The sequence below is a fragment of the Manihot esculenta genome, chromosome 14, assembly GCF_001659605.2.
Source record: "Manihot esculenta cultivar AM560-2 chromosome 14, M.esculenta_v8, whole genome shotgun sequence".
NCBI lineage: Eukaryota > Viridiplantae > Streptophyta > Magnoliopsida > Malpighiales > Euphorbiaceae > Manihot > Manihot esculenta.
Genome location: NC_035174.2, coordinates 7,575,693 through 7,594,119, shown reverse-complemented (window position 1 = coordinate 7,594,119; position 18,427 = coordinate 7,575,693). Strand labels below are relative to the sequence as shown.

The 18,427-nt window shown below is 36.7% G+C and overlaps 2 protein-coding genes across 3 annotated transcripts; one reads left to right on the top strand and one right to left on the bottom strand.

The window, feature by feature from the left end:
* The first annotated feature begins 592 nt into the window (after positions 1–592).
* On the top strand, positions 593–7,984 carry LOC110599958 (amino acid transporter AVT6A). Its single transcript, XM_021736604.2, has 6 exons — positions 593–761; positions 5,547–5,971; positions 6,540–6,692; positions 6,804–7,007; positions 7,080–7,545; positions 7,652–7,984. Exons 2-6 carry the CDS (start codon positions 5,554–5,556, stop codon positions 7,788–7,790), a joined length of 1,380 nt encoding a protein of 459 aa, XP_021592296.2. The 5' UTR covers positions 593–761; positions 5,547–5,553; the 3' UTR covers positions 7,791–7,984.
* Positions 7,985–8,007: 23 nt separating this feature from the next.
* On the bottom strand, positions 8,008–18,037 carry LOC110599957 (DNA-directed RNA polymerase 1B, mitochondrial). Of its 2 annotated transcripts, XM_021736602.2 has the most exons (19): positions 16,977–18,035; positions 15,562–15,798; positions 15,353–15,486; positions 15,205–15,271; positions 15,018–15,076; positions 14,717–14,834; positions 14,436–14,549; positions 14,095–14,226; positions 13,587–14,003; positions 13,340–13,390; positions 13,057–13,127; positions 12,595–12,679; positions 12,258–12,410; positions 12,102–12,176; positions 10,620–10,709; positions 10,456–10,503; positions 10,099–10,213; positions 9,890–9,993; positions 8,008–8,848 (listed from the first exon to the last, which is right to left on the bottom strand). In XM_021736602.2, exons 1-19 carry the CDS (start codon positions 17,775–17,777, stop codon positions 8,738–8,740), a joined length of 2,982 nt encoding a protein of 993 aa, XP_021592294.1. In that variant the 5' UTR covers positions 17,778–18,035; the 3' UTR covers positions 8,008–8,737. The 2 variants fall into 2 exon arrangements, with proteins under 2 accessions (XP_021592294.1, XP_043806050.1); XM_043950115.1 differs by lacking the exons at positions 8,008–8,848; positions 9,890–9,993; positions 10,099–10,213; positions 10,456–10,503; positions 10,620–10,709 and adding an exon at positions 10,733–11,999 and having other exon boundaries at positions 12,051–12,176; positions 16,977–18,037.
* Positions 18,038–18,427: the final 390 nt, after the last annotated feature.

Sequence of the window (18,427 nt, the reverse complement as noted above, 5' to 3'; positions counted from 1 at the left end):
ATATCTAATTTTTTATTAAAAAAATATATCTGATTTTATGTAAATATAATAAAACTGATTTTAAAGATAAATTCATCAAAATGGTCACTACAACTTTTTCCACTTATCCATTTTACTTTGTCTTATTATTACAATTAATGAATGTTTTTTTTTTATATATTTTACATAAAATATATACAGACTATAATTGCAAATCTTAAATTTAAAATTAAAAAAAAAATTAAAGAGTTAGTAATAAAAAAAAATCCATAATTTTTAATATTTTTTTAATTGCAATAGCAACAGCCATGAGTATAAATATAAATAATTCTACTCATATTTTAATAGCAAACAAAAAAGAAATCTTTATATATCTAAAATCTTTATGAACCTCCATTATTGGTGCTTATAATTGAAAATATATTTTTTTTATTAATTAATTTGTCTGAGTGGATAAAACATGGTAGAATATTTCCCTGGAAACAAAAGGGAGCGTGAATGAGAAAGAGTACTGACTCGTACACACCTAATTTAACTACATTTGTACTGATTACAGATCACCATGAAACAAGATCATTTGTTTATAGAAGAGAGAAAGCAAATATGGACAAGACATTTTCTCAAAAATAAAAAAAGTTTGGACAAGACAGCTTTATCCTTTAAGAGACTAAAGTGTTGGTTGCTGACTCTGATGATAAGAACGCTAGCAATGCATTATTGCTTAGTTATCAGCGATAAGTCCATCTTTTCTTCTCCAAATCGAACAGAAACCAGCTGCAAATAGCAACTGTTAGAATTGAGAGTTTTTTCAATGAAAGTTCCAGAATGTTTAGTAAATTAATTAAGTATAGATGTAGTTAATTCTAGAAAACTTTAGTGGTGTCTTATCAAGCCACACTTTTGTTGACAAGTGTAAAGACTATATTTTTTGCCACCTAGAATTTTCTGGAACTCTTGTAACAGCTCTGTAAATATAAATATGTAAAGATGTTTAGATGATGATGTATGTAAGTTTGCTTTGAGATATAAGAGAAAGGAGTCTTCTTTCAGCAGCTGTGAGTCAATTTTCTTTCATGTTTATGTTGTTTTCCTTAATGTCAGTTTATGTTTGATCTATTTAGCTCCAACAGTGGTATCAGAGCCCTTCTTCCTACGGGTCCTGTATTTTCTGTTTGAGTTATTAAGTCTTCTTCTGTTCTCTTTTAATTTCGGTGGTCTCTCAAAAATGTCAGCAAGCATTTCCTCCATTTCAGCTCCTATTTTTACAGGAGAGAATTATGATTTCTGGGCTGTCAAAATGACAGCATTCTTGAAGGCTCATGATCTATGGGAGGTTGTTTCTACAGGTAGAGAACCAGCTCCATTGCCCGCAGATCCTACATTGGCGCAAATCAAGTATCATAATGATGAGTGTTCCAAAAAATTTAAAGCTTTGACATTCATCCATCAATCTGTTTCAGATGCAATTTTTCCAAGAATTTTGGGAGCTCAAACAGCCAAGGAGGCATGGGACAAGCTGAGAGATGAGTTTCAAGGAAGTGAAAGAGTTAGATCAGTCAAGCTTCTAACTCTAAAGAGAGAATTTGAGATGTTGAGGATGAAGGAAGGAGAAACCATAAAGCAGTATTCCTCAAAGCTAATAGAGTTGGTGAATCAAATGAGACTTTATGGTGCTCAATTTCCTGATAGCCAAGTTGTTGAGAAGATTCTGATTAGTCTTCCAGAGAAATTTGAGTCAAAAATTTCTGCAATTGAGGAATCATGTGACCTCAAGACTCTCACAATTACTGAACTCATCAGCAAGCTTCAAGCTCAGGAACAGAGATGCTCCATGAGGAATCAAGAAATCAGTGAATCTGCATTTCAAGTGAAGCAAAAGGGGAAACCAACTCCAAGCAAAAATGGGAGGAAATTCTCCCATGAAAAGCAGGGGAAGAGCAAATCAGTTGAGAATTCAAGAGAAGAAGCAAGAAAAGGCAAGTTCCCTCCATGTAGCATCTGCAAAAGAACAAATCACTTAGAGAAAGATTGTTGGCATAAAGGTAAACCAGTGTTACAATGTTGGTATTGCAAAAAGCATGGCCATATTGAAAAATTCTGCAAAGCAAAGCAAAACAAGGAGCAGCAGGAGAAGCAGCAATTAACCCAACATGCTAACTCTGTTGAAAATCAACAACAAGAAGCTGAAGAGCATTTGTTTATGGCCTCTCATCACTCTTCTTCCTTTCTAAACAGCTCTTGCACATGGTTTATTGACAGTGGTTGCACTGTACACATGGCCAAAGATGCTGATTTGTTCTCTTCTCTAGATTCATCTATCAAAACAAAAGTTAAGTTGGCAAATGGCCAACTAGTGCAAGCTGAAGGCAAGGGGACTGTATCAATATACTCCAAGTCAGGTACAAAGTTTATTTCTGATGTGTTACTTGTTCCTGGCTTGAATCAGAACTTGTTGAGTGTTGCCCAATTATTGAGAAAAAATTATTCTATCCTTTTTAAGGATGAATCTTGCATTATCTATGATTCTACTGGTGCTGAGATTGCTAATGTCACCATGATTGATAATTGCTTTCCATTTGATATAACAAATGCATCTCATCATGTATATAATGCTGCTGATGTTGATGTGAAGTTATGGCATAAGAGATTTGGCCACTTTAATTTAAGTGCCTTAAAATCTCTCTCTTCAATTGATTTAGTCAAAGACATGCCTGAGATCTATCTAAATGATGATGTGTGCCAAGCTTGCCAACTTGGAAAGATGCATAGACAATCTTTTCCTGTAAATCAAGCTGTTAGAGCTAAAAAAAGGCTGGAGCTTGTCCACACTGATGTTTGTGGCCCTATGTCAGTTCCCTCAATGAGTGGGAACAAGTATTTTATTCTATTTATTGATGATTTTTCAAGGATGACATGGGTCTATTTTCTGAGTGCCAAATCTCAAGCATTTTCTGTATTCAAGAAATTTAAAGCTCTAACAGAAAACCAATGTGGCATGAAGATTAAGACCTTGAGATCAGATAATGGCATGGAGTATAACTCTTCGGAGTTTGAGAAGTTCTGTGAATCAGCTGGTATTCAGCATCAATTGACTGTGAGTTATACACCTCAACAAAACGGTGTCTCTGAGAGGAGAAACAGAACTATTGTTGAAATGGCAAGGTGTATGTTGGCTGAGAAGAACTTACCAAAGCACTTATGGGCAGAAGCAGTATTTACAGCTGTTTATCTCTTAAACAGGCTTCCCACTAAGTCTGTTAAAGGAATGACTCCATATGAAGCTTGGTTTGGTTGGAAACCATCTGTTAAACACCTCAAAGTATTTGGCTCTCCTTGTTATGTTCATGTTCCTGATGTAAAGAGATCTAAGCTGGATGATAAAGCTATGGTGGGAATTTTCCTTGGATATGCTGCAAATTCCAAAGGCTATAGAATTCTTGAACCAAAATCTAATAAGATAATGGTTGCAAGGGATGTGGTGGTGAATGAGCAAGCTTTTTGGAATTGGAAGAAGGAAGAAGTTGAGATGCCTTCAAATGATTCTATTGCAAGAAGACAACAAGAAGATGCAATTTCAGAATTGCATGCTTCCTTTGACGATGGAAGTGATTCTGAACTTGATTCTCCTAATGTAAAAACCAAGTCAATTGCTGAAATTTATGAAAAATGTAATATGGTGAATATGGAGCCATCTAATTATCAAGAGGCAAGCAAGTTTCCTGAATGGCAGCAAGCTATGGAAGATGAAATGACTATGATTGAGAAAAACAAAACGTGGGAACTCATTGCCAAACCAAAGGAGAAGCATGTCATTGGAGTAAAGTGGGTATTTAGAACAAAATTTAATCCAAATGGCACCGTGTTCAAACACAAAGCAAGACTTGTTGTGAAGGGCTATGCTCAGCTGCCAGGAATCGATTTTGGAGATACTTTTGCCCCCGTAGCAAGACATGACACCATCAGGCTATTACTTGCATTTGCAGCTCAAAAAGGATGGAGGGTATTCCATCTTGATGTCAAATCGGCTTTTTTAAATGGATTGCTTCAGGAGGAGATTTATGTTCACCAACCCGAAGGATTTATTATTGCTGGACATGAAGACAAAGTCTATAAGCTAAAGAAGGCTTTATACGGATTAAAACAAGCTCCAAGGGCATGGTATTCTAGAATTGACGATTATTTGATCCATCATGGTTTTAGGAGGAGCTTGAATGAAGCTACTCTCTATATAAGAACATGTCAAGATGGAAATATCTTAATTATTTCTCTCTATGTCGATGATATGCTTGTTACCGGAAGCTCTTCAGAATTGATAAAAGATTTTAAGCTCCAAATGCAAATGGAGTTTGAGATGTCTGATCTGGGCTTAATGACCTATTTTTTGGGTATGGAGATTGAACAATCACATTCTGGAATTTTCATTTCACAAAGAAAATATATATTTGATGTCCTTAAAAGGTTCAATCTGAATCAATGCAAAGCTGTGGCAACTCCTCTTGATCCAAATATGAAGCTTAGTAAAGAGGATGATGATTCCTTAATAGACACTACAAGTTATAGAAGTCTAGTTGGGAGTTTGTTATTCTTAACTTCAACAAGACCTGATATTATGTTCTCAGCAAGTTTCTTGTCTAGGTTCATGAACTCTCCAAGTAATTCTCATTTCATGGCTGCTAAGAGAGTTCTGAAATATTTGAAAGGAACCTCTGATTATGGTGTGTTGTATTCAAAGAATGAAAATGCAAAACTTGAAGGATATGTTGACAGTGATTGGGCTGGTAGTGCTGAAGATATGAAGAGCACTTCAGGTTATCTATTTTCTCTTGGATCAGGTTATTTTTCTTGGATTTCTAAGAAGCAAGAAGTTGTTGCTCAATCTACTGCAGAGGCAGAGTATATAGCAGCTGCTGCAGCCTCAAATCAAGCTATTTGGCTTCGTAGGTTACTTGCTGATTTTGGAAATGATCAATCTGAAGCTACTTTGCTATGGTGTGACAACAAGTCAGCTATTGCCATTGCTAACAATCCAGTGCAACATGGTAGGACCAAACACATCTTGGTCAAGTATCATGCAATCAGAGAAGCTGAAAGAAATCAAGAAGTGAAGCTAGTGCATTGCAAATCGGAGATGCAGGTTGCTGATATCCTCACCAAGGCACTTTCAAGAAGCAGGTTTGAATGTTTGAGAAACAAGCTGGTAGTTTCTAAAAAAACTCTCAAAGAGGAGTGTTAGAATTGAGAGTTTTTTCAATGAAAGTTCTAGAATGTTTAGTAAATTAATTAAGTATAGATGTAGTTAATTCTAGAAAACTTTAGTGGTGTCTTATCAAGCCACACTTTTGTTGACAAGTGTAAAGACTATATTTTTTGCCACCTAGAATTTTCTGGAACTCTTGTAACAGCTCTGTAAATATAAATATGTAAAGATGTTTAGATGATGATGTATGTAAGTTTGCTTTGAGATATAAGAGAAAGGAGTCTTCTTTCAGCAGCTGTGAGTCAATTTTCTTTCATGTTTATGTTGTTTTCCTTAATGTCAGTTTATGTTTGATCTATTTAGCTCCAACAGCAACCATGAAGATTGACAAGAAAAAGCTCAGGAAAACTCGACCAACCCATGGAGTCATCACCCAGGAATCACCATTACTTCCCAAAAGAAGAGAAGACAGCCAAGAAATACAAGACTTAAATGAAGCTTCTTTTGTTGGTTCAGTGTTTAATCTTTCAACGACCATTATTGGTGCCGGTATCATGGCATTGCCGGCCACCATGAAGGTTCTGGGACTTGGCCTTGGGATTGGTATGATAGTGTTTGTTGCAGTCCTCACAGAGCGCTCTGTAGAGATTTTGTTGAGGTATAGCAAGGCCGGGAAGGTGGATTCTTATGGTGGGTTGATGGGTTGTGCGTTTGGGAATGGTGGGAGGAGGCTGCTTCAGATTTGTGTGCTGCTCAACAATGTTGGGATCCTCATAGTTTACTCGATTATAATTGGTGTGTTCCTGCACTAGCTCATATATTCTGTTTGCAGTTGCTTTAGCAGTTCCAAGTTCTAGTTAAGTAAGACGAATTGATTGTTACTTCACTGATGTATATTTAGATGAATTTGATCACTTTTGCTAAGGTGTTTGTGCTTGCTTGAAAGCAGAGCAGTCTAAACTGGCAGTAGCTTCCACTGAGGAAAAATTATAGTAATATTAAAAAGTCGGTCTACTTGTGAACTTCACACATTTATTACTTTGTCAACTACTTTGTTTCTGATTTAATCTGTTCTGTAAACAAAAAAGTTTCATGTTGATGATCTGAAATTTTCATTTCAATCTATATTTAAGCTGAAAACTTCTCCAAGAACTGAGGATCTGGTGCTAAACTTTATCACCTGATTAGACTGATTTTCATAAGTTAGAACCTGTAACTGAAATCTTAATATGATTTGCGATGATGGAGAAACTATGTGATTGAAGTTTATTACTTCTCTTCTTTCTAATATTGGTTTTCCATCAACTCTTGCCTGTCCCTGATGTTTAATAATTCCCATTGATTCCTTTCTTTCTATGACAAGGTGATGTATTGTCTGGGACAACTTCAAGTGGAGTTCACCATGCTGGTGTTTTGGAAGAATGGTTCGGAATCCATTGGTGGAATGCCCGTATCTTTGTTATTCTTTTTGTTACCCTTGTTGTGTTTGCTCCATTGGCATGCTTCAAGCGGATAGGTCAGTATCAAGTCACAGACTCATTCTGTTTTTAGTTGAATTCCTCAGCGCCTCACTCTCCAGATGGCAGATTTTTATCTGTATATAACTGATACTTTCTTGTTCTCGCAGATTCATTGAGATACACATCTGCATTGGCAATTGCACTTGCAGTGGTTTTCCTCATTATTACTGCTGGAATTGCAGCGTTCAAATTGATTAATGGAGGTGTTGTCATGCCTAGGTTGCTTCCTAATATTACTGATAACACATCGTTCTGGAATCTCTTCACCGTCGTCCCGGTTATTGTGACAGCATTTATCTGTCATTTCAATGGTAAGTGGTCTCATCATCATAGATGTGGATGAATTTGGCAATTTTCAAATTATGTTTCTTGTCCATCTGCAGTTCATACAATTGAAAATGAGCTGGAAGACTCTTCTATGATACAGCCAGTTGTGTGGACTTCACTTGTCTTATGCTCTAGTGTCTACATAATGACAAGCTTCTTTGGTTTCCTTCTATTTGGAGATTCAACTCTAGATGATGTTTTGGCCAACTTCGACACCAATCTTGGCGTCCCTTACAGTTACGTGCTTAACGATGTTGTTCGCATCAGCTATGCTCTTCACCTCATGCTTGTTTTCCCTGTAGTCTTCTATCCATTGCGCCAAAATCTGGATGGTCTTCTTTTTCCCTCAGCCAGACCTCTGGTTTCAGATAATTTTAGGTTCACATTGCTCAGCGTAGCACTCATTTCTCTCATCTTCTTGGGTGCGAATTTTGTACCCAGCATTTGGGTTGCTTTCCAGTTCACTGGAGCTACGTCTGCAGTATGCATTGGATTTATCTTCCCAGCTGCCATTGCCCTGAGGTGAGTAGTTCCTGTTCAACTCTAGCCAGAATTTCTAACAAAGCCTTTCTCTTGGTACGTTATCAATCGCTCCTCAACTAAGTGGATCAAATTTATGTCTTTTCAGGGATCCCTATTTTATGGCATCAAAGATAGACAAGATCGTGTCTGCGTTCATGATTTTTCTTGCTCTGTTTTCAAGTTCAGTGGCAATTTACAGTGATGCCTATGCTCTCTTCAGAAAGAATCCTTCTCCACGCGAGTAATTGAAGGTCCTAAACTCAATGTGCAGTAAAATATATAACTGCCTGAGTAGTGAAAATAAGCTTACGCTTAAGATGTGCAAATATATAATGTCATGTAATGCCTGTGTCCACAAGCATTGGCGTGTTATGCATAGAGCTTGGTATGGATTGTAATGCATCAGCTTCAGAATGTTTAATATTCAATCATTTCTTCAGAGATTGCTCACTACGTTCGTTCTGTTGTGAAACAAATCCAGCCTGTATTATTTATTTTTGCTTAAATATACAACTTTGCGTTTGAATTATAGCAAGAGACCAACAATATAAAGAAAAGATACAATCAAATATCCTATAAAATAACTAATACAGAGGCAGCAAAAATGCAGCAAAAATGCAGAAAAAATGCTCTATAATTCCCACGTTACCTTTCGCTTGAACCCACTTCATTCTCAGAAGTCTACTGTCTGTAAGGTCGGCATCTCAGAAGGCTAACACAGTACGGCCTGAAAATCTATCATCATCTGTGATTCAATGTGATCATTTCAACAATAAATATCCCGTCCCAACAGTGCTGAAGCTTTGACTCCTTTTGTGCAAGGCCAGCTTAGAATGGAACAACTTATTTGGTAATAATAGGACCACCTTAGTTCCTAAAACACTTCCACCAAGGCAGACAACAAAAAAGGCAAATTTGAACCAACAGGACCAGGATTGTATATGGAACGTCTCCAGCAATTGGTTATGTGAATTTCTTTTCCCTTTTGACATATGTACAGAAGTACTTGGTTGGACCCGCATATCTCAGATCTTCTATTCTCAGCCTTTTCTCCCTTGAATGGGCAATTGGGAACTTGGGCTTACGACAGATGTGCACAGAGATGAGTTAATACACTGTCACCACCTTGCAACTGAATGAAAGAGATATGAAGTGCAACTTCAGATCAGTCAAGATTAGTATACTGCTCAGACTAGTTGAAGAAATAGGGAGACTCCAGGACATCTCTGAGATCAAAGTCTCCTCGCTCCGGCAAGGGAGGAAATTTCAACTTAGGGAATGAAGTTTGAAAGCTCTCCAACAACTACAAGCACAAAATAAATATAAATGAATCTAATAGTTAATAGCATAGTGAAACATGTAAAAAATAATAACAATAACAATTTTTCTAGAACCAAGACTCTTTGTATGCTATAATGATCATAATATGTAAAGTAAAAAAATAAAATAAATAAAAAGATGCTTGTACCACAGCCTTGCAGGTATTTAACAGCAGGGCTAGGAACACAAATTATAAAATGGAATTGATAATCATTTATACTTTCCTTTTAAGACCGTGAAAATTTACTAAGGCGAATCCTTTTCCTTGTCACCAATATCATGCTACTGTCAATATCATGCTATCTCAGCAGTAAAATTCTCAAACATCATAATACACGATTTTATGCTTCCCTTCATGTTGGCATCAAAACAAACAAATAAAAAAATGCTCCACTAATTTTTCTCTTTTTTCTAACAAACAATGTCAAGTGAAGAATACTATGAGCAAGACAAATCAAGTCAAAATCCTCTCAATAACAAACAAATGAAAGGTGACGTCAAAGTTAACATTACAGACTTCTAAGCCAGTTGAATCTCCACTAAGGCGTCCCATTAATTCCCAGGGAGTAGAACACCAAAGAGAAGCTAAGAAGATGTTGCTAATCCCATAACAAACTGGAGAGGCAATTATCAGTCCTTAAAAAACATAGCACCCCACTCCCACCAATACACAAAATACAGCAAACCAGCAAAATAAAGTAACCGACTGAAATACTTGCTTGCTGCCAAGGAAGATTATGTCTATTAGAATTAGAACATAGGGAGCACAAGGATTGTGGTTGAAATCTAAACAGAAGTTGATAGAACAAACTAGCTGACTTAATAATATGACCATCTACCACCTTAAGTTTCCTGCTTATTTTTCAAAGAAAGCAAATAGATGTAGAGACAGGAAAAGAATTGCATAAGGTGCCAGGATGAACTGGGAAAGAACAAGCTCCCCTGCATTATCCCATAACAATGAAAATATGACAGCGAGCATGAGAAGCAATTATAAGATAATCCATGGACAGAGGAACTTTACATTCTCTAATATTGGTGCCTCATAGAGTTCAACAAACTTTTCTCGAAGTATCCCACTCATTTTGTCAACATCACAAGCATGCGTCCAGTATGAATCATGGACTCCTGCAGTTGGATATTGAGACAAAAGAATAAGATCATGCACATATATATGGGGGTTCAGGGACAGTTAGAGATAGAGAGAAGGAAAAGCACTAGCCCAGCACAAACCTGCAAAGTTTAAACCTGCCTGTTTGCAGGCAACAGCAGTCATCATCATGTGAGATCCATCAAGGGAGTGAACAAAGTTTGGTGGAAAAGCTGTTCTTTGCCGCTTAACCATCACCTAAACAATCATAAAAACAATATAATCAGAACCGACTCGAAGTTCTTTTGTCGCTTACCCATGCATTCTCATTTCTTGGTTTTCTGTTCAATATTTATCCAAGAAAAGGATAATGCATACAAAAAAAGGGGAAAGAAAGATCCTAAATTATTCAATTAACCTAGGCAAATCATATATGCTACAGTTATCGCAGGTAATAATTTTAAAAATATAAAAAGTTAAAAGTTAAAGGGTCCAATTACCTTGTCTGTTTCTCTTTGCAATGCCAACATCTGTAGGGAAGTTTTGATCTTGCAAATAATTCAACAAAAAGACTTAGAAAAATGGCCGGTGTTCCATCAGATTCTACCATTTAACCCACATATCAGCCAATTTTGAGAAATTTTTAAAGTTTCTTATTACTCACAAGATGCCTTCCCAACTGTCTATACGGTTGTACGACAGGAAGTCCAAGAGGAGTGGTCCATCGCACTGTTTGATTCTCTGACGCTATTACCTGTTTATGTTCCAGTTGTCAGACACTGCAGAACAGTTCTCAAAAAAAAACCCACGGGGAAAGTAATAAAATATATATTCAAATTTTAAGAATTAAAGTGCTAAAGATGCACCTGAAATATGATGAGAGAAGCAACATAAAAATGTGATAGAAACTCTCTCTCTCCATTTTTTATTTTAACTAACAATTCATAAGAACAGAAACTAGGATATCTCCCAATCAATGATCCATATCGCACCTTTACAATTGGAGCCAAAGCCCGAAAGCAGTAATGCAACAATTACACTATGTGACAAAATCCCTAGAGTACATTTATACAGTTATAGAGGCACCAAATACGGCACTGTAATGATCCCAGATTAGCAAGTACGATGATATTGAATACCAGACAACCCCCAAATAAGAGGTAGACTACAAATGACGACTTGAAATTATGATATAAGTAGGGTGGAAAGGGGAAAAAAATTTGCGGAGCATGGTTTAGTTAAGTGGAGTAGCTAAATTAAATATGCTTACACTCATGAACCACATTATGACTAATCTACAGCTGTTACACAACCACCAGCATGATGAGAACCCCAAATCAGGTTAACAACAACAAAGTCTTAATCCCAAAATAGTTTGAGATTGACTATATGGATCCTTTTTTGCTATTCAGCTTTGTTAGATACCAAATCTGAATCAATATCCAAAATTTATAAATCTCCCTCCACGACATTTTTAGCCCTCCCCTTCCTCTTCTCTCTTCTCCTTCCCCTACACACGTCCATACTATAGCATTAGCTGCTAAACATCGAACATGATCAAACCTATCAAGTTAACAAGATCCTGAAAAAGTTAAAATAGTCCCTTGACAAACTCAAAGGTACAAGAGAAACTCATAACTGAAACAACTAAAGAACACCATACCCATTACTGAACCTAATAAAAAGAGAGGAAGAGGTTTTTTCTAGTGGGAGGTGGCGGAGCATCAATAAACAAATTGGGATTCCATGAAATGGGACTCAACACATCAATATATGCAAACTCAACCCATACAAACTATGATCAGAACCTGATGTTGTCCCCAAAGCTGGTTGACAAAACAATAGAGAACCAAAAAAGCCAAAAAAAATATTATTTAATCAAAGTATCCGAAAATGACATCATATGATCATAAGAAAGAAATTATCATTGTCAAATCCTTAAGTAGGATTAAGAAAGAAAATATCAAAGAACCACATAGATTTTAATTGTCGTCCCCTCCATGGAACTCATAAAATGATAGGACTGAAAGAACTTCTGTCCAACTGCTAGCAGTACAAGAAATTAACCGCTGCGACTTCATAGATTTGTGCCAAAAAGATGTCCATTTGTCTAAGTAAATATACAGGAATAGAAAATGGAACACACCTTTGCACATTCACCGAGCCAGGCCATGATGCTTCTAGCACCTTCAAACATTTCTTCCAAAGCCATCAAGGTTGTCTGCCAATGCAGGAAACAATTAATGCTATCTCTCGTTATAAGCACACTCGTCTACACCTAACTTCAGCTTAGTTTGCTTACTTTTGCTGCATAGCAAGATGCAGCATACAAAGCTGAATCATCTGCAATGCCGCCACGTTCTCTTAGCCTCCTTTTAATTTGGTCACGAGCACCAATATAGGTGACACCATACACTGATGTCATCACAGTCTGCTTCACCAGTTTCCTGTCCACCTAAGATTTCCAAATTGTGAAGGGAAGCATTAGCAATGTAGTCATTCACAACTACAAATCATACTGTTGGCTCAATAACAAAAAAGAATAATTCCTAAATTTTTAGCAACTCAAAGATAAGAATCTTCTTGAACAAGCACATGCACCATTTAACAACATTATTGAGCATAAGAAAGGAAGAAACCTGATTGATTAAAAGCTTAGCATGCAATGCATTTGGATTAGTTGCTGGATCTTTTTCAGCATCGCTCCTCATTATATCCAGCACCCTACATCAAGATAACAATTAAGTTAGATGATTTCACAAAAGAGCACCTTCAAACTATTACAAGGCTATTCAACATAAGTGGTTGGCACTTTTTCCACAATCAGAGGAAAAAAGGAACTGCACAATAATGTAGAAGGGTGGATTTAGACACCAACAAATTGCCATTTGTTTGCCCTATTTTCTTATGTTCAGATGAATGCTTTTACTCATTGGTGTGCAAATCAAAAAAATCAAACATGAAAGAAAAATCAGATGGCATCTGCTATTGCTAAGCGCAAATGATATTAATTGTTCAAAACACTGCAGTCCTCCACCTACCAATCTTTGCATTACAATAATTTTCAACAGGGGCAGACACACACACAGAGTGGCACCCACCTGGCAGCGATTCCTGAGTATACATCTGCAGGTTTCTCTCCCCCAACAAGATTAACTGCAGCTGCTCCCAACTGATAAAATGAAATTTTGTTAATAGATATTAAAAATTTGCACAACTTAGGAAATTGAACTAATATAACAAATTATCACAAAGAAACACTTGCCCATAAATGCCCCTTTAAAATCCTAAATTATGCATCTCTACTTCATAGCAGACAAAGTTCCATAAATGTTCCTTTTAAAATCCTAAATATATGCATCTCAACTTCATCAGTTTCCTTACCTTGTCTCTTCCAAGGGCAGCATAGTGTTGCAAACCATTACAGGAACCATCCTTGAAAAAGAAACAAGAAAAGTTAACTTGTTTCAATGTGAGAATACAAACAAAGCACATGATCAAAGGAATATTTAGAAACTGTTAATTTCTGTTCCCTACAAAATTTCATCATAGATGATCATATGTAGGCCCTAGGCATAGACTTTATTTTGGCCAAAGGATTTGAAATAGTAACCACGCAGAGAATACGTACCTGATGGACTGGCATATGTGAAATAGTGGTCTCCGGAGAGGAGCTTCTTAATGCTTCTGAGAGATTAATACATGTTGCCAAGCATTGAAAAGGATCCTCTGCACCCAACCACCAGCGCTTTCCTTCAAGAGGTCGGTCCGCAGAATCAAAAATATCATCCAGATGATTCTCAGTAAATGCTATTCTCCCTGCATGGGATAACTTGTCTACACCACCAGCATATACATTTGCCAAATGTATCTTCAGCCAGCGTAAGCCTGACTTCCCAAGAGGTCGCCCCTCAGCAAATTCCAGAATGCCCCGACAAAGATCAGAGCCAAGATGATTCAAATGTGGATGCATGGGGTAAGCACGGCCACGAAAATCAAGGTTATGAGGGTAGTAAAAGCCCTCCTCATCCTTCATCTTCCGAGCAACCTGCTCCAGTTAATATAAGGTCATCATGCCATCCCTAAAAGCAAGCAATATAATATACTGAGCTTTTCCCACAAAAATAGGAGCTTCTTACAGCAAGTTTAAGTTCTATATCACAACGCTGTGAGTGTCTCTCACTATTCTCCTTTTTAATGTTTTTTACTTTCCATTTCCGTTTTCGAATCTCAGCTTCATCCTCTGTATCTGGTTCCTCAGGCAGAGGGACCTGTTCAGATATTGAAACAGCAAGAAAAAATTAAGCTTCAGCAAAAAAAATACTAGAATAGAAAAATGTAGGTAATTCATAATAATAAGCACAAAAGAATGCTGAATTGGACACTTCTACAAATGAAGGTTGAGTTGCCGTCTTTTCTGAAGGAGGAAATCAAACCAGCATAGAAGAAAAATAATTCATTTTATATAAATGCAACTCACATCTTCACGCTCAACTAAACCAGCAAGAGCACCTCCATTAGCCCATATTCTATCAACTACTGCAAGCACCTTCTTATTTACTCTCCATTTGGTATGTCCTAGTGTATCCAGGGCCTGATTCAAGGAAAAAAGAAGGTTGCTTAATTGCTGCAATTAAGAAAGGGAAGTAGAAAGGTGTAGGATCAAGTATAAAGCTGATCACAAGTCACCACCATTCTACAAGACAATTATCCAATTATGAATGCATAAATCAGAAACGCAAAAAAATGTTGATCTCAAACCTCAAAAACAGGCTCTAGTTGTTTATTTGGAGTCCTTTTAACTGTTTCACGTTGCTGTTTTGCTCCATGGGTTCGCATAAAATAGGATGGCAAAAATAAATATGCGCCCTGGTCATACCTGAAAAATTGACAAAAAATTTACAGATCTACTATGGAGATTTATATTATGTAGCTGTCTCAAAAGATTTGAGCAACGTGACTACTGGAAAATAGCACTAACTACAGCATAAACTTGGTGCCAAGAACAACTGAATGGAAATAAACCAATATATTACTACTAGGAACCAAGTTGTCAACTTACCCTGTCCAGTTTAAAGGAGGCACCAACATTGGCATGTAAGGAATGACCATGTGCCTAGCCTACATGAACAAACCACAAGCATTGTCATCTTTATACCACAGGGCAGATGGCTAGATAATGTGCAAAAAGATACAGATACCAAGCCTGCAATAATTTATCTATATGAATGGCAATATTTTCTACTTACAGATTTCTCAAGCCCTCTACGAACAAGCGGATCACACTCAATTACACCGTATCTCCTGCTAGTTTTCCTATCGAACTTACAAAAATTTAGACATAATAGCATACATGGGAGAGAGTCATAAAATTAAAAAGACAATGAATCTTCTCACTGTGAATCTTTCATGACAGTTTTAAGTGTATGCATAAATGCAGGGCGAATATCAGGTAGACCATCTCCCAATTGATCCATTGGAGGTTGTATGTAGGCTGTTTCAATTAACAATTGAATCAAGCGGCAGCCAACCTGGGATGTATAAGAATCAGAAAAAAAAATGTAAAACAGAAGTGCAACACACATACAACTACCGATATCACAAACCTTAACATGTGCTTCTTGACCCCAGGGCATTGAATCATCGTGGTGCTTCACTAATCCCCTTACTTGCTGAGCCTTTTGCTTTTTCATCAGTTTAGTGACTTTTTTCCTCAGTTGCTCCTGTTTTTTAGCCTGTTTCTCCTCTTCAGTGATCACAGGATCTGATTCACCATCAGGTACCTTATCTTTGGTGGTATTCTTCTTTTTCTTTGTTTTATCCAAGAATCTGTGTATCCTAGCCTGATCCACAAAAGGGATGGTTAGTTAAGCTCTCAATATAAAAATAAACAGGGACACATCCCACAATTGTTCTTCTTAGTACTGTAGTAATTCATAAGAGTACATTCTATTTCTACTTAAACAAGCAGCCATTTGCATTGCTATGAAAAACAAAAGATGAAGCACAGGCTTAAGAAATTGCCATAAGGTATCATTATTTAAGCTAAATGACTAAATAAAATAAAATAAAATTATTGATTCTGCAATGTTATTATTCAAACCTCATTTATTTTATCAATACATCATTTTGTAATGAGCATTGCATTTGTATTGCTTATATTTGTCATAATGAAAATCATAAATAAATTAATTTTTGATGTATGGAGTACATTGAACTTCATATTTTTTTGTTTGCTTAAAATCACATATGAGGGGAGAAAAACCACTGCAGGTAGCAAAGAATTGGGAATACTTAGAATGCATAACCGACAAGTTTGGCACATCAAAACATAGAAAGAAAACCTTTGAAATTATATCGATGAACAATTCCATGATGCCTCCAAGGCTACATATTTATGGATTCTCTTACATTAATTACTAGAACTTGAAGAGTCTACTTACCTAACAAGTAGGGTTTAGAAAATAATCCTTGCAAAACTAATTACTGCTAAGTAATTCAATAAATAGTTAAATACTCCTTTGTGACTAAGTTTGCTTATTTGGCTGGATATGCATGGGGGGATGACCTTGTCCCATATCAAAAATACTGGTTACTGGCGTTAGTGGCAAAGTAGCGTAGTGTCACTACTCACTACTGGCGTTAGTGGCAAAAATATGCATGGGACACTACTCACAACAGCTACTCACTAGACTATAACAATGTGCTATCCTAAGAATTGTTTCCCCTTCTATAAGTTCCCACTTCATAGAAATCCACAACAATGAATTTCTACTTTGAAAACAGAAATTCGTTTTCCTTCCCATTGATCAAGATTTGTGAAAACATTCTTTTTTCGTTGACCAATTTTTTTATGCACTCTAATTAATGGAAAATAGAAAAAAGAAAAATCTTATACACCAAAAAGACGGAACCGTACCGCAATAACAATTGCATCACAAAGATTGAACTTTGTGAAAAGAATTTAAAATGAGGAAAATGAAATGATGAATGATAGAACTAAAATGCTAAGTTTACTCACCTCATGCTCAATTGCTTCACCTACTGCACAGGCAGCTTGAACCACCCTAACGCTACCATTCCCTCCATTACTAGTCAATAACAATCCCATCATCTTATGCATAGTAATAACCGCCATCATATCCGCTGGCAATGCTTCAAAATACGGCCCATGAGAAAACTTACCGCTCTTCTGCTTACACAATTCCTGCTCTGCGGCAATTGCATCCCTCAAAGGCTCAAACCAACCGAGAAACAAAGATTTTACATATGGCAAATTGGGTGCCAGCTTCTGCTCACACATGTCCACTAACAATTCCTGATACTCTTTAGCTGCCTCCTCCCAGGCCTCTGTCTCCATCTTTATTTGCCTCCTTTTAAGTATATTATACTTTCCTATACCCATACCTGCTATTGTTTTCTTTTGCTGGGGCCTAAATTGTGCCTCCATTTTCTGGTGGTGATTGTTGATCTCCTCTATATGATCTGGGAGTTCATCGGAACCAGAGAAGTCTGATTCATCTGTCGAAACAACCGCCTGTGCAGCTGCAGTTCCATACCTTTTGGAGATAGCAGAAACACTAAAAGAGTTTGTTAAAATAGTGAAACTGAGTTTTCTCAATCCATCATTCTGAGATGATAATATACCGATTCTGCGAAAACCCAGAAAAGAGTAAGAAGAACTTGAGCTTATTAGGCAAGGTTGGGCCTCTGGACACCTGATGTTTTCGATTAAACATGAACCTTGATATAATTCTGTATCATTTGAAGAAAACTTGAGCTTTTTTGAGGAAGAAGCTCGTTTGGCAAAGCTTCTCCACATGTTCTCAATTGGACTATAAATTGAACAGAAAAGAGAAGCAGCAACAAGTGTTAGTAGGAAACTAAATTTCAAGAGAGATGCTATGAGATGGAGCTAGAGAGAATACAAAGACACTGATAAATGGGGGAGATTCAGTGTAAAAATGAGAAATCTTGGAAACAGAGGAAAGAGGATGCCAATGGCGAAAGGAGCCGCCTTAAACCCTCTTCAAAACCTACAAGCTTATATGTCTTGGTTGATCCATCATCCATGTGTTTCCGAACCGATCCGTTTTTTATACCCAGTGTTGACCGCTATTAATAAAACTATCGGGCGGGTCTCTGGCTTCGGATATCCAATCACTGTTATTTTTTTATTTTTTTTATTTTCAATCTCAAAATTTTATTTTTTATTTTAACCATGTAAATTTATTGCATTTATAAAGGACTATAACAGAAAATACTAAAGGGCTTGAAAAAAATGTGCAACCTAAGAAATCAATTATTTCAAACCAAATTCACAATTGAACCAATCTAAAAATTATTATGAACTCGAAATTCAACTATGCATATAAATCTCAAACACCATATAATCCACCACTACCATTAATACAGTGCAAATTCAAACAATTATCATATTTAGAAACACTTATTAATAAAGTATAAACAAGT

Coding starts and splice junctions, on each gene's coding strand:
- LOC110599957 (XM_021736602.2), bottom strand. CDS start 17,777: ATGTGGAGAAGCTTTGCCAAACGAGCTTCTTCCTCAAAAAAGCTCAAG. Junction 13,128..13,339: donor CTGCCCTTGGAAGAGACAAG/GTAAGGAAACTG, acceptor TCATTTTATCAG/TTGGGAGCAGCTGCAGTTAA. Junction 10,710..12,101: donor GGCTCGGTGAATGTGCAAAG/GTGTGTTCCATT, acceptor GAACATAAACAG/GTAATAGCGTCAGAGAATCA.
- LOC110599958 (XM_021736604.2), top strand. CDS start 5,554: ATGAAGATTGACAAGAAAAAGCTCAGGAAAACTCGACCAACCCATGGA. Junction 5,972..6,539: donor AGTTTACTCGATTATAATTG/GTGTGTTCCTGC, acceptor TTCTATGACAAG/GTGATGTATTGTCTGGGACA. Junction 7,546..7,651: donor CCAGCTGCCATTGCCCTGAG/GTGAGTAGTTCC, acceptor ATGTCTTTTCAG/GGATCCCTATTTTATGGCAT.